This window comes from Cherax quadricarinatus, chromosome 93 (genome assembly GCF_038502225.1).
Source record: "Cherax quadricarinatus isolate ZL_2023a chromosome 93, ASM3850222v1, whole genome shotgun sequence".
Taxonomy (NCBI): Eukaryota; Metazoa; Arthropoda; class Malacostraca; order Decapoda; family Parastacidae; genus Cherax; species Cherax quadricarinatus.
In genome coordinates this window covers 9632819-9648240 of record NC_091384.1, presented here as the reverse complement: position 1 = coordinate 9648240, position 15422 = coordinate 9632819, and the positions used below count along the sequence as shown (strand labels likewise).

The 15422-nt window shown below is 41.8% G+C and overlaps 1 protein-coding gene across 9 annotated transcripts in view; it reads left to right on the top strand.

Annotated features, from left to right (window-relative positions):
* The window catches only part of DIP2 (disco-interacting protein 2), a 613961-nt gene that overhangs the window by 478145 nt on the left and 120394 nt on the right, over positions 1 to 15422 (top strand). For all 9 annotated transcript variants that reach the window (XM_070104686.1, XM_070104684.1, XM_070104685.1 and 6 more), the window contains 4 exons: positions 3504 to 3713; positions 4973 to 5113; positions 8816 to 8936; positions 10478 to 10712. In XM_070104686.1, coding sequence (XP_069960787.1) covers positions 3504 to 3713; positions 4973 to 5113; positions 8816 to 8936; positions 10478 to 10712 — 707 coding nt within the window. The remainder of the gene's footprint in view (positions 1 to 3503; positions 3714 to 4972; positions 5114 to 8815; positions 8937 to 10477; positions 10713 to 15422) is intronic.

The window sequence follows — 15422 nt, the reverse complement described above, 5'->3', positions numbered from 1 at the left end:
TTCAACATCTTCTAACACTTGCGGTTGCTGTTTCGTAATCACAGTTGCACCTTTTGCAACAACAGCTTCCTTGATTGCCGTTTTCCTGGTCACTATAGTAGCGATGGTTGATTGGGGTTTTGTATACAACCTGGTCAGCTCCAACACACGCACTCCACTTTCGTACTTTGCAGTTATCTCTTTCTTCATTTCAATAGTCATTAGCACCCTTTTTCTCCAAGGGTTGGCACTAGAAACTTTCTTGGGGCCCATGGTGACTTATTTTGCAGAAACAAGCACCAAAAACACTGTGGTAATATGGAATGTACCGAATGTATCCTTAGATGCGAGCACACTGGCTGGCTTGTGAACACTGGCACACACGGGGCAGTTCAGGCCACACGTGGACATGTCTCGGACGAATCGCATATGGCGGGTTTTTTAACGGTAACTGAGGCAAAATTTTTGCGTCAAAATGTATTGAATGCCGGATTTATTGGATACCGATGCCATCGCAAACCGGGGGTCCACTGTATTTGACTTTTTATTGTTTTTAATGTCTATTTCTATTTCTAACTTAACACACGTTAATGTAAACTTGTTATCCAGCATTTATATGCATTTATAAGTGGACAAAAATGGCGTTCTGCTTTCCGGTGATGTCCGATTTCCGGCGGTAGCCTGGAACCTAACCTGCCATATAAGTACATGCAAAACAACCACAGGTAGAGTTGAATATCTCTAGGCCTTTTTTGTTGCAATCAAATTATCAGGAGCTTGCACTGTTGCAGAAATAAGAAGGAAGTCAAGCTCCTGATCTGTTGATTGCAATACAAAAGGCCTAGAGCTATCATTCAACTCCCACTGCACTTGTTTTGCATCTTGTGTCGTTTGTTCACGATTATTGCTCTCATGCATAGTTTTTTTTTTTCAACAAGTCGGCCGTCTCCCACCGAGGCATTGTGACTCGAAAAAGAAAGAAAATACGTTCATCATCATTCAACACTTTTACCTCACTCACACATAATCACTGTTTTTGCAGAGGTGCTCAGAATACAACAGTTTAGAAGCATATACATATAAAGATTGAACATTAAAATGGTATAAAATACCGACAGGTTGTTAGGTAAGACACATATGCAACAGTTAGGTATCTTTATTATGAAACGTTTCGCCTACACAGTAGGCTTCTTCAGTCAAGTACAGAAAAGTTGATAGAAGCAGAAGATACTTGAAGACGATGTAATCAGTCCATCACCCTTAAAGTTTTGAGGTGGTCAGTCCCTCAGTCTGGAGAAGAGCATTGTTCCATAGTATGAAACAATATCATCGTCTTCAAGTATCTTCTGCTTCTATCAACTTTTCTGTACTTGACTGAAGAAGCCTACTGTGTAGGCGAAACGTTTCATAATAAAGATACCTAACTGTTGCATATGTGTCTTACCTAACAACCACATATAAAGATACACAACATATCCCTCCAAACTGCCAATATCCCAAACCCCTCCTTTAGAGTGCAGGCATTGTACTTCCCACTTCCAGGACTCAAGTCTAGCTATATAAAAATAACCGGTTTCCCTGAATCCCTTCACTAAATATTACCCTGCTCACACTCCAACAGCTCGTCAGGTCCCAAATACCATTCGTCTCCATTCACTCCTATCTAAGACGCTCACGCACGCTTGCTGGAAGTCCAAGCCCCTCGCCCACAAAACCTCCTTTACCCCCTCCCTCCAACCTTTTCGAGGACGACCCCTACCTCGCCTTCCTTTCCCTACAGATTTATACACACTCCATGTCATTCTACTTTGATCCATTCTCTCTAAATGACCAAACCACCTCAACAACCCCTCTTCAGCCCTCTGACTAATACTTTTATTAACTCCACACCTTCTCCTAATTTCCACACTGAATTTTCTGCATAATATTTACACCACACATTGCCCTTAGACAGAACATCTCCACTGCCTCCAACCGCCTCCTCACTGCAGCATTCACAACCCAAGCTTCACACCCATATAAGAGTGTTGGTACTACTATATTTTCATACATTCCCTTCTTTGCCTCCATAGATAACGTTTTTTGTCTCCACATACTATACCTCAATGCACCACTCGCCTTTTTTCCTTCATCAATTCTATGATTAACCTCATCCTTCATAAATCCATCCGCTGACACGTCAACTACCAAATATCTGAAAACATTCACTTCTTCCATACTCCTCCCCAATTTAATATCCACTTTTTCTTTATCTAAATCATTTGATACCCTCATCACCTTACTCTCTATGTTCACTTTCAACTTTCTACCTTTACACACATTCCCAAACTCATCCACTAACCTTGGCAATTTTTTTTTTAGAATCTTCCATAAGCACAGTATCATCAGCAAAAAGTAACTGTGTCATTTCCAATTTTGTATTTGATTCCCCATAATTTAATCCCACCCCTCTCCCGAACACCCTAGCATTTACTTCTTTTACAACCCCATCTATAAATATATTAAACAACCATGCATATATATACTGTATATATATTTTTTTTCCAACTGGCTGTATATATGTATATATATATTCTCCATGGGGAAGTGGAACAGAATTCTTCCTCCATAAGCTGTGTGTGTCGTAAGAGACGACTAACATGCCAGAAGCAAGGGACTAGTAACCTCCTTTTGTGTACATTACTAAAGTTAAAAAGAGAAACTTTCATTTTTCTTTTTGATCCACCCTGCCTTGGTGCGCCACCCTGCCTCGGTGCGCCACCCTGCCTCGGTGCGCCACCCTGCCTCGGTGGGCCGCCCTGCCTTGGTGGGATACTGCTGGTTTGTTGAAAAAAAAAAAAATACAGCCTCTCCTCACTTAGCGATGTACTCATTTACCGACGACTCGGACTTACAGCGGGCGCTCTGACCAGTATGCATACCTAAATAATGTATATTAGAGCTGATATCCTCCATTCTGTTAATTACAGTTAACTGTACACTACTGTATAAACATTTAAATTTTTTTTATTTATTAACACACTGGCCGATTCCCACCAAGGTAGGGTGGCCCGAAAAAGAAAAACTTTCACCATCATTCACTCCATCACTGTCTTGCCAGAAGGGTGTTTTACACTACAGTTTTTAAACTGCAACATTAACACCCCTCCTTCAGAGTGCAGACACTGTACTTCCCATCTCCAGGACTCAAGTCCGGCCTGCCGGTTTCCCTGAATCCCTTCGTAAATGTTACTTTGCTCACACTCCAACAGCACGTCAAGTATTAAAAACCATTTGTCTCCTTTTTAAAAATATACCAAAAAATTTATAAATGGTGCAAAGGTGACATTACAACAATATCATAGATGGTTGACACAAATCCACTACCATTATAGTATGCTCCTCACTTAGTGATAAAGTCGTTTAACGACATGGTCTTAGGAACGGAACTCCGTCGTTAAGTGAGGAGAAGCTGTATATACAGCCTCTCCTCACTTAAAATAAATTTGTTTCCCCAGTATTCTAATATACAATTTTTTCTTCAGATTGGCTTCCTGTTGGGCAGCTGTGGTGTGTCTGTGGCACTCACCTCAGAAGCCTGTTTCAAAGGGATTCCCAAAACAAGTGCTGGGGAAGTGGTATCCTTCAAAGGGTGGCCTAAGCTCACTTGGTTCATCACCGACCACTTACCTAAACCTCCGAAGGACTGGCAGACTCCACCTAGACACTCCGATGACACTGCAGCTTATATTGAAGTAAGTGTATAGCAACTTTACAGTTATAGATAAGGTTTTAAAAGTTTCTAACCAAGGCTCACTGGAAAAATTTAGATTTAGAAAGGCTTTAGGAAAGTTCTGGTTTGGTAATAGAGTTGTGTATGAGTGGAACAAACTACCAAGTAACATCACTGAAGCCAAAACCTTGTGTAGCTTTAAAAATAGCATAAACAAATACATGAGTGGGTGTGGCTTGGAGTTACCTAGCATGGGCCAGTAGGCCTGCAGCAGTGCTCCTTCTTTCTTATATTCTTATGCAAAACAACCACTGTGAGAAAATAGTGAAATTCCAAGCATTTTTGTGATTTCTCACTATTACAACCCAGGAATTATCAAGGACCTGTAGCAATGTTCTTATAAGAAGGCTGGAGCACTTTTAGGAGGACTACTGGCCCATGTATGCAACACCTGGGAAATGGAAATGTTTTCCAGCCAGTGGCTTCCTCAGTCCTAATACACAGTAACTAAGAAAAGAGTGTCTAGTTGCAGGAGTCAGGTGGAAGAGGGTGGTGGTGTAGGCCTGGTCGCAGACCAGGCTATGGGGGGGTTGACCCCCGAAACCCCCTCCAGGTATACTCCAGGTGGTGGTGGTGGTGGTGGTGGTAGTAGTAGTAGAAGTTGTAGTTATTTTTGCTTTTGTTGTTTTGTTCAATTGTGGTGAGATGAGTTGGGTTAGAGAAGGATCCGTCAACATCATGTTACAGCAGTCTCCAGAATGGGTAATATACGGTTGATTAGCAATTTGGATATAGTGTAACTTCCAGACTTTTGATGGATAGTGTTACTGACAGCAGTTATGGCAGCCTCTGTACACTTTTACTATCTTAAATCTTCTTCCTTGATGACTATACTGGCCTCGCTGAATTTTATGAGGTGTCCAACATCGTCCCTGCATTGAACACGCATTTCTATGGTCATCACAGTTGCAAGCATTTTTGTGTTCCCTGATCCTAATATCCAGAGATCTGGCTGTTTCTCCCAAATATACTTTGTCACACCCCCCTTAATTTATTAATTAAAGTTTATCATAGGTATGTATGTATGTCACCCTGCCTCGGTGGGAGACGGCCAACTTGTTGAAAAAAAAAAAAAGTATGTAAACAAAAAATGACTTATATATAGGGTTGGGACCCATCCATGCTTTTTGGGTATCCATGGTAAGTCTTGGAACGTATCCCTCGCAGATATGGGGGGACTACTGTAATAATAACTAATATTGCTAATTTTCCCACATACAGTATTGTACAGACAAGGACGGCTCGGTGAAGGGCGTAGTGGTGACGAGGACGGCCATGTTGGCCCACTGTCGCACCCTCACGTCGGCCTGTAACTACACTGAGGGTGAGGTGGCCGTCTGTGTCCTTGACTTCAAGCGTGAGGTGAGCAACTTCATGTTGACGTTGACTTGCAAATTGATGTTGAAAACTGGAGGTCTTAGGGAAAACCAGCTGTGAGAGCGAATACAGTACCTTCTAGACAGATAATACAATACCTTTTAAGGGGCTAATGCAATGCCTTTTAGAGGGATAATACAATAGCTTTTAAAGGGCTAATACAACCTTTTAGAGGGATAATACAACCTTTTAGAGGGATAATGCAATACCTTTTAGAGAGATAATACAATACCATTTAAAGGGCTAATACAACCTTTTAGAGGGATAATACAGTACTTTTTAAAGGGATAATATAATACCTTTTAAAGGGATAATACATTATTTTTAGAGGGATAATACAGTACCTTATAAAGCTCCCATTGTCAACTCTTATAAAGCTCCTCCCATTGTCAACTCTTATAAAGCTCCTCCCATTGTCAACTCTTATAAAGCTCCTCCCATTGTCAACTCTTATAAAGCTCCTTTTGTCATCAGCTCTTGTACAGCTCCTTCCATCATCAACTCTTATCAAGCTCTTCCCATTGTCAGCTCTCTTATAAAGCTCTTCCCGTCATCATCTCTTATAAAGCTCTCGGATTGAATTTAGTTTTTTGTATATTTGATTGAAAAACTTCATCCAGAATTGAGTAGCATCTATCTAGCTTCTAAACAGATGATGCTAAATCTACCTAGCATCGGGACAGATGATGTTAGATCTACCTAGCATCGGGACAGATGATGTTAGATCTACCTAGCATCGGGACAGATGATGTTAGATCTACCTAGCATCGGGACAGATGATGTTAGATCTACCTAGCATCGGGACAGATGATGTTAGATCTACCTAGCATCGGGACAGATGATGTTAGATCTACCTAGCATCGGGACAGATGATGTTAGATCTACCTAGCATCGGGACAGATGATGTTAGATCTACCTAGCATCGGGACAGATGATGCTAGATCTACCTAGCATCGGGACAGATGATGTTAGATCTACCTAGCATCGGGACAGATGATGTTAGATCTACCTAGCATCGGGACAGATGATGTTAGATCTACCTAGCATCGGGACAGATGATGCTAGATCTACCTAGCATCGGGACAGATGATGTTAGATCTACCTAGCATCGGGACAGATGATGTTAGATCTACCTAGCATCGGGACAGATGATGTTAGATCTACCTAGCATCGGGACAGATGATGTTAGATCTACCTAGCATCGGGACAGATGATGTTAGATCTACCTAGCATCGGGACAGATGATGTTAGATCTACCTAGCATCGGGACAGATGATGTTAGATCTACCTAGCATCGGGACAGATGATGTTAGATCTACCTAGCATCGGGACAGATGATGTTAGATCTACCTAGCATCGGGACAGATGATGCTAGATCTACCTAGCATCGGGACAGATGATGCTAGATCTACCTAGCATCGGGACAGATGATGCTAGATCTACCTAGCATCGGGACAGATGATGCTAGATCTACCTAGCATCGGGACAGATGATGCTAGATCTACCTAGCATCGGGACAGATGATGTTAGATCTACCTAGCATCGGGACAGATGCTGCTAGATCTACCTAGCATCGGGACAGATGATGCTAGATCTACCTAGCATCGGGACAGATGATGCTAGATCTACCTAGCATCGGGACAGATGATGCTAGATCTACCTAGCATCGGGACAGATGATGCTAGATCTACCTAGCATCGGGACAGATGATGTTAGATCTACCTAGCATCGGGACAGATGATGCTAGATCTACCTAGCATTGGGACAGATAATGCTAGATCTATCTATCATCTTGAGAGATGATGCTAAATATATCTAGCACCTTGATAGATGATGCTAGATCTATCTGGCATCTAAAGAGATGATCCTAGATCTATCTAGCATCTAGATAGATTCTAGATCGACCTAACATCTAAATTGATTGTAGATCGATCTAACATCTAGATAGATAATGCTAGATCTATCTAGTATCATCTAGCATGTATCTGGATGCTAGATGATGCTAGATCTATCTAGTATCATCTAGCATGTATCTGGATGCTAGATAGATGATGCTAGATCTATCTAGCATTATCTAGCATGTATCTGGATGCTAGATAGATGATGCTAGATCTATCTAGCATCATGTATCTGGATGCTAGATAGATGATGCTAGATCTATCTAGCATCATCTACAATTTAGTTCCTGCTGTTCAATTGTGAATCAACTGTTTAAAATGAAAATGTATATTTCCTTGCAAAGTTTACATATTATAAAATATTAATTACAATGTGTGGTTTACATGGTATAAAATATTAATAACAAAGAAGGCCACTAGTATGCCTAGGCATTTTGGGCAGACTAATACTGATTCTTACTCTTTATTGACACAGGTTGTGTAGCAGTACATTTTAATATACATTATTAGATAAATACATAATTAGATTTATAATAGTGAGGTAGTATAAAACATATAATAATATTACAATAACAACACTGCGACTAGCCGAGGACTTGAACCCATGCTGCTTTGGCCTGCTTCATGGTGGGCGAAAGCTCAGTTCCGCTGGGTGCGCTGCTCTTAAGGATTGTATGGTCCATCATGAGTTTTCACCCACCATGAGGCAGGCCAAAGTAGCATGGGTTCGAGTCCTTGGCTAGTCGCAGTGCTGTTATTGATCGATACCACTCGTTCGTGGGCACAATAATAATATTACAAATGGTAAATTTAGTAATGAGAATGATTAAGTCTTGGCATGATACACCGTTTGTGTTAAAACTCGTATATTGGGAGAGTATCTTAGGCAAACTTGGGAATAACTTAAGATTTATTATGCGGTAATTATATTAGGAATTTTATGTTTACAGTCATTTGGGCGAGTGTAAGTGTAAATTAGGGGGAATTACAGATAATGAGGGTAAGACTATATTGTTTTGGATGTTGTCATGATACAAAAAAGAAAATTTGGTGATTTTCATTTGGTTAGCTATTAATGGGGTGTGTTAAGCAGATAAGATGTTTCTTTAATGGTAGTTTTGAAAATGGTGGTTGAGTCTGCGGTTCTAGAGTTTTCAGGCAGGGAGTTCCAGATTATAGGCTCTCTTATGTACATCAAATTTTTGTAGAGGTTTAGCCGGACATGAGGAATGTCAGAGATTTTTGTGTCTGGTATTGTCTACGGGTCCTGTTGCAACTATCAAGAAAGTGTTTTAGTTCAGGGTTAATATTAAAATTTATGGTTCTGTAAATGTAGGTTGCACAGTAGTACCACAGTCGACCAAAAATCAATGCACTTATGGAAAGACGATGATCGAGTGAGTGATGGTGAATGTGTCTTCTTCCCTGGGGTCACCATGCTGTTTGAAGTTTTTAAAATGTAGTCATTGCATTTCTTGGAGTTTTTTTAAAACCATAGTTGTGTTCTTTAGACATTCTGAAAACAATCATTGTGTTCCTCTGAGGTTTTTAAAATAATCGGTGTTCCTTGCAGATTTTTAAAACAATCATTGTGTTCCTTGGAGGTTTTTAAACAATTGTTGTGTTCCTTGGAGTTTTTTAAAACAATTGTTGCATTCCCCATAGGTTTTTAAAACAATCATTGTGTTCCTCTTAGGTTTTTAAAACAATCGTTCTGTTCCTCAGAGGTTTTTAAAACAATCGTTCTGTTCCTCAGAGGTTTTTAAAACAGTCATTGTATTCCTTGCAGGTTGGACTGTGGCATTCCATGTTGTGTTCAGTGTTCAATGGCATGCACGTCATCTTCATCCCGTACTCCGTCATGAAGGTGAACCCAGCCTCCTGGATGCACATGATCACTAGATTTAAAGGTATGTTGGGGGTTCTGTGAGCGGCGCCTCGTTGAACACTGGTGTAGGGCACAGCCTCATTGAACACCAGAGTAGGGCACAGCCTCGTTGAACACCAGTGTAGGGCACAGCCTCGTTGAACACCAATGTAGGACACAGCTTCGTTGAACACCAGTGTAGGGCACAGCCTTGTTTAGCACCAGTGTAGGGCACAGCCTTATTGAACACCAATGTAGGGCACAGCCTCGTTGAACACCAATGTAGGGCACAGCCTTGTTGAACACCAGTGTAGGGCACATCTTCATTGAACACCATTGTAGGGCACAGCCTTGTTGAACACCAATGGAGGGCACAGCCTCATTAAACACCAGTGTAGAGCAGTCTTGTTCAGCTAAGTTTAACAGCAGATATACTAAGTTCCACAGCAGGTTTACTAAGTTCCACAATGAGTTAAGTTTCACAACAGATTTACTAAGTTCATTGACAGGTTTGCTTAGAAACACATTAGTGTTTGCAAGTTCAGATGTTTGAAGTTTACACAGGGTGAAGCATAAAGCTCTACACAGGGTGAAACAAAGCTCTACACAGTGTGAAACAAAGCTCTACACAAGGTGAAACATAAAGCTCTACACAGTGTGAAACAAAGCTCTACAGAGTGTGAAACAAAGCTCTACACAGGGTGAAGCATAAAGCTCTACACAGTGTGAAACAAAGCTCTACACAGTGTGAAACAAAGCTCTACACAGGGTGAAGCATAAAGCTCTACACAGGGTGAAACAAAGCTCTACACAGTGTGAAACAAAGCTCTACACAGTGTGAAACAAAGCTCTACACAGGGTGAAGCATAAAGCTCTACACAGTGTGAAACAAAGCTCTACACAGTGTGAAACAAAGCTCTACACAGGGTGAAGCATAAAGCTCTACACAGGGTGAAACAAAGCTCTACACAGTGTGAAACAAAGCTCTACACAGTGTGAAACAAAGCTCTACACAGGGTGAAGCATAAAGCTCTACACAGGGTGAAACAAAGCTCTACACAGTGTGAAACAAAGCTCTACACATGGTGAAACAAAGCTCTACACAGGGTGAAACAAAGCTCTACACAGGGTGAAGTGTAAGGCTCTACACAGTGTGAAACATAAAGCTCTACACAGGGTGAAACCTAAAGCTCTACACAGGGTGAAACATGATAAAGCTCTACACAGGGTGAAACACGATGAAGCTCTACACAGGGTGAAACACGATGAAGCTCTACACAGGGTGAAATGACGAAGGTGTACACAGGGAGAAACGATACAGCTCTACACAGGATGAAACATGATAAAGCTCTACAGAGTGTGAAACATGATAAAGCTCTGCAGAGTGTGAAACATGATAAAACTCTACAGAGTGTGACATTTGACTTGATAAAGCTCTACACATCAAAACTTATCTCGACAACACTTTCCAAAAGTTGAACTCACTCCCATACATTGTACTTCTGTGTGTCCTCCATGTGTAGATGTGACAACTGCTAACCTTACTCCTCCATGTGTACATGAGATGTTTTCATTCACTTGCAGCCAGTATTGCCATAGTGAAGTCACGGGACCTCCACTGGGGACTGCTAGCCACCAAAGACCACAAGGACGTTAGTCTTCAATCGTTGCGACTGTTGCTGGTGGCGGATGGTGCCAATCCGTGGTCGCTGTCGTCATGCGACCAGTTCCTGGCAGTCTTCCAGAGCAAAGGTTTACGACCAGATGCTATCTGTCCGTGTGCGTCTTCCCCCGAGGCTCTCACCGTCTCTATCAGGAGGTAAATAGTGTCACCCATGTTCACTCACCTCACGAAACTAATATTACTAGAAATATTATTATTCTTTCTTCTTTCTTTCAACACACCGGCCGTATCCCACCGAGGCGGGGTGGCCCAAAAGGAAAAACGAAAGTTTCTCCTTTTACATTTAGTAATATATACAGGAGAAGAGGTTACTAGCCCCTTGCTCCCGGCATTTTAGTTGCCTCTTACAACACGCATGGCTTACGGAGGAAGAATTCTGTTCCACTTCCCCATGGAGATAAGAGGAAATAAACAAGAATAAGAACTAGAAAGAAAATAGAAGAAAACCCAGAGGGGTGTGTATATATGTGCTTGTACATGTATGTGTAGTGTGACCTAAGTGTAAGTAGAAGTAGCAAGACGTACCTGAAATCTTGCATGTTCATGAGACAGAAAAAAGGACACCAGCAATCCTACCATCATGTAAAACAATTACAGGCTTTCGTTTTACACTCACTTGGCAGGACGGTAGTACCTCCCTGGGCGGTTGCTGTCTACCAACCTACTACCTATAAAATATTATTATTACTAGAAATATTATTACTACTACAGGTCAGCCATCACTAATCCAGCAATCAGTAATCCGACACTAATTTCGACTAGCATAATCTCAAATTTCTGGGATCGCCACACCAACCAGCTGCTACTGTTTGGTGGCGCTACTTGCTGCATAAGTTATTCCAATTTATTTTTCTCCATTTATTGCTATAACCTGCTTACTTTTACCCTAGCCATGGTTCCAACGAATAAAAGAAATGCTCCTCATTGTGTAAAGCACATACACTGTACATTGTCCATAAAAGATAAGGTGGCTTTGAAGCCACTGTCGGTCAGTCGCCATGAGCTCAGTTCTCTCAGATAAGCTGTGACCGGTGAATTTGGACCTACATATGGAAGAATAGGTCTGTGTGGTTATCTGGAGGTTATTCCGGGGATCAACGCCCCCGCGGCCTGGTCCATGACCAGGCCTCCCGATTGATCAGGGCCTGATCAACTAGGCTGTTACTGCTGGCCGCATGCAGTCCAACGTACGAGCCACAGCCCGGCTGATCCGGCACAGAGTGTGTATACAAAAAAAAAAAAAATCCTTCAGCTTGCAGTGCATGAGAAAAAACTGCAACTGTGTTTTTGGTGTAAAACAGTGACTTTAGTGTATTTTCATGTGATTTTTATGGTTGTATTCTCAGTTTTTTTTTTTGTCTCATTTGATAGAATGGAAGATATTTTACAGAAATAGTTATGATTTTGATTGGTTTCACGAAGGAAAGTACCTTGAAATTTAACTCAAAGTAGCGGAAATGTTAGATTTTTGCCCATGTTCAAGAATAAACAAAGGACGTCACCGTCCAATGCGGGTCCAGCTGGCCAGTCTAATACGCAGTCATGAATAGATTGACATTATTTATGTAATTATTACAATAATGCAATAGTCTACATAGCAGTAAATCTTCTGTTTGTTGTATGAATAAAAATTCAAAAGGGAAAGCAAGAGTAATATAAGAGGGGCCTGGAGACATGACTAATGAACAGAGAAAATGTTATTTTAGTGCCAGGAATGTCTGCTTTGTTTATTCTGGACACTATTTTGAAACTGGCATCTGTTGAAATTTGTGTGAAAATGGCCAAATTACCAATTTCTGACCACCTTATTGGGTAGTTGAAACAGGTAAATGGGCAGTTTCTTGTACTCAGTCAACATAATAGAAGGTATACTAGCGAAATAGCTATGAGTTTAGTAGACTGGAACAGTGGAATAAGCCAAAAGTAGGGCGTAAAGTGGGTGAAATTGTCATTGCATAAATATTGCCATTGGGTTAAGTGTACGGGAGGCCCTCCACATTTGTGAGGTTTAGGGGATCAAGACCCTCATGAATCTTGAAAATTTGCGAATGTTTGGTGCGCATATATAATGTTGATGAAGATAGGGAAGCTGTGATTTCGTGTATAGGGCAAGGAGGAATAACATCTTGTAGGAGTGAGGAAGAGCCAGTTGTGAGTGTGGGGGAAGTTCGTGAGGCAGTAGGTAAAATGAAAGGGGGTAAGGCAGCCGGGATTGATGGGATAAAGATAGAAATGTTAAAAGCAGGTGGGGATATAGTTTTGGAGTGGTTGGTGCAATTATTTAATAAATGTATGGAAGAGGGTAAGGTACCTAGGGATTGGCAGAGAGCATGCATAGTTCCTTTGTATAAAGGCAAAGGGGACAAAAGAGAGTGTAAAAATTATAGAGGGATAAGTCTGTCGAGTATACCTGGTAAAGTGTATGGTAGAGTTATTATTGAAAGAATTAAGAGTAAGACGGAGAATAGGATAGCAGATGAACAAGGAGGGTTTAGGAAAGGTAGGGGGTGTGTGGACCAGGTGTTTACAGTGAAACATATAAGTGAACAGTATTTAGATAAGGCTAAAGAGGTCTTTGTGGCATTTATGGATTTGGAAAAGGCGTATGACAGGGTGGATAGGGGGGCAATGTGGCAGATGTTGCAGGTGTATGGTGTAGGAGGTAGGTTACTGAAAGCAGTGAAGAGTTTTTACAGGAAAGAAGGAAATTATTTCCCAGTAAAAGTAGGCCTTAGACAAGGATGTGTGATGTCACCGTGGTTGTTTAATATATTTATAGATTGGGTTGTAAGAGAAGTAAATGCGAGGGTCTTGGCAAGAGGCGTGGAGTTAAAAGATAAAGAATCACACATAAAGTGGGAGTTGTCACAGTTGCTCTTTGCTGATGACACTGTGCTCTTGGGAGATTCTGAAGAGAAGTTGCAGAGATTGGTGGATGAATTTGGTAGGGTGTGCAAAAGAAGAAAATTAAAAGTGAATACAGGAAAGAGTAAGGTTATGAGGATAACAAAAAGATTAGATGATGAAAGATTGGATATCAGATTGGAGGGAGAGGGTATGGAGGAGGTGAATGTATTCAGATATTTGGGAGTGGACGTGTCAGCGGATGGGTCTATGAAAGATGAGGTGAATCATAGAATTGATGAGGGGAAAAGGGTGAGTGGTGCACTTAGGAGTCTGTGGAGACAAAGAACTTTGTCCTTGGAGGCAAAGAGGGGAATGTATGAGAGTATAGTTTTACCAGTGCTCTTATATGGGTGTGAAGCATGGGTGATGAATGTTGCAGCGTGGAGAAGGCTGGAGGCAGTGGAGATGTCATGTCTGAGGGCAATGTGTGGTGTGAATATAATGCAGAGAATTCGTAGTTTGGAAGTTAGGAGGAGGTGCGGGATTACCAAAACTGTTGTCCAGAGGGCTGAGGAAGGGTTGTTGAGGTGGTTCGGACACGTAGAGAGAATGGAGCGAAACAGAGTGACTTCAAGAGTGTATCAGTCTGTAGTGGAAGGAAGGCGGGGTAGGGGTCAGACTAGGAAAGGTTGGAGGGAGGGGGTAAAGGAGGTTTTGTGTGCGAGGGGCTTGGACTTCCATCAGGCATGCGTGAGCGTGTTTGATAGGAGTGAATGGAGACAAATGGTTTTTAATACTTGACGTGCTGTTGGAGTGTGAGCAAAGTAACATTTATGAAGGGATTCAGGGAAACCGGCAGGCCGGACTTGAGTCCTGGAGATGGGAAGTACAGTGCCTGCACTCTGAAGGAGGGGTGTTAATGTTGCAGTTTAAACTGTAGTGTAAAGCACCCTTCTGGCAAGACAGTGATGGAGTGAATGATGGTGAAAGTTTTTTTTTTCGAGCCACCCTGCCTTGGTGGGAATCGGCCAGTGTGATAATAAAAAAAAAATATATATATAATACTACTGTACTGTAGCCTTCGCAAATGTTTTGATGCGCAAATATGTTGTAGGGAAATATAATACAGTGGTCCCTCGTTTTTCGTAGTTCTCGGGAATCATAGATTTCGGAAATCATAGGGATATTTTCGTATAAACATGGGCTCGCCAATCATAGGTTGACTCGCGAATAGTAGTTCGTCCGAGACGCATACGCATGGTGTGAGCTGGGGCGGCCTCCCTCCCTAGCCAGTCTGGCATTGTTTACCAGTGAACGAAGGTCCCCTCACGTGCTCCTATGAAATATTTCATAATATTTCACTCATTTTAGTGCTTGCAAGTAGTAAATAAGCTACCATGGCTCCAAAGAAAGCTCCTAGTGCCAAGCTTGGAGAAAATTGTGGCCAGATTGTGTTGACAAGAGGGATTTTGAAGGGTTTGGGACTGACCCTATGCCTATGCCTGTTGTTAAATCAATTGTGGCACTGGGGAGTTCCATGGGGTTGGATGTGAGTTTGGAGGATGTGAAAGAGTTGGTGGAAGACCACAACGAAGAGCTTCAGCAGGAACAGCAACAGATCGCAGCTCAGAATCTTGCTGCAGAGGAGGAGGAAGAGAGATGGAAGAAGGTGCCTTCTTCAGAAATTAAAGAGATTTTTGCTGTGTGGGGTAAGATGGAAAGCTTTATGGAGAAACATCACCCTGACAAGGTTGTTGCAAGCCATGTTGGCAACATGTACATTGACAAAGTCTTGGGCCATTTTAGGGAAGTGTTAAAGAGACGCCAGAAACAGAGCTCTCTCCACAGTTATTTTGCGAGACAGGACTTCAGTGACTGTCAAGGTGGTCCTAGTGGCATTAAGAAACAGAGAAGAGAAGCAACCCCAGAAAAGCAATTGGTACCCGAGGTGTTGATGGAAGGGGATTTCCCTTCCAAACTGAAAACAATCCAATCTCT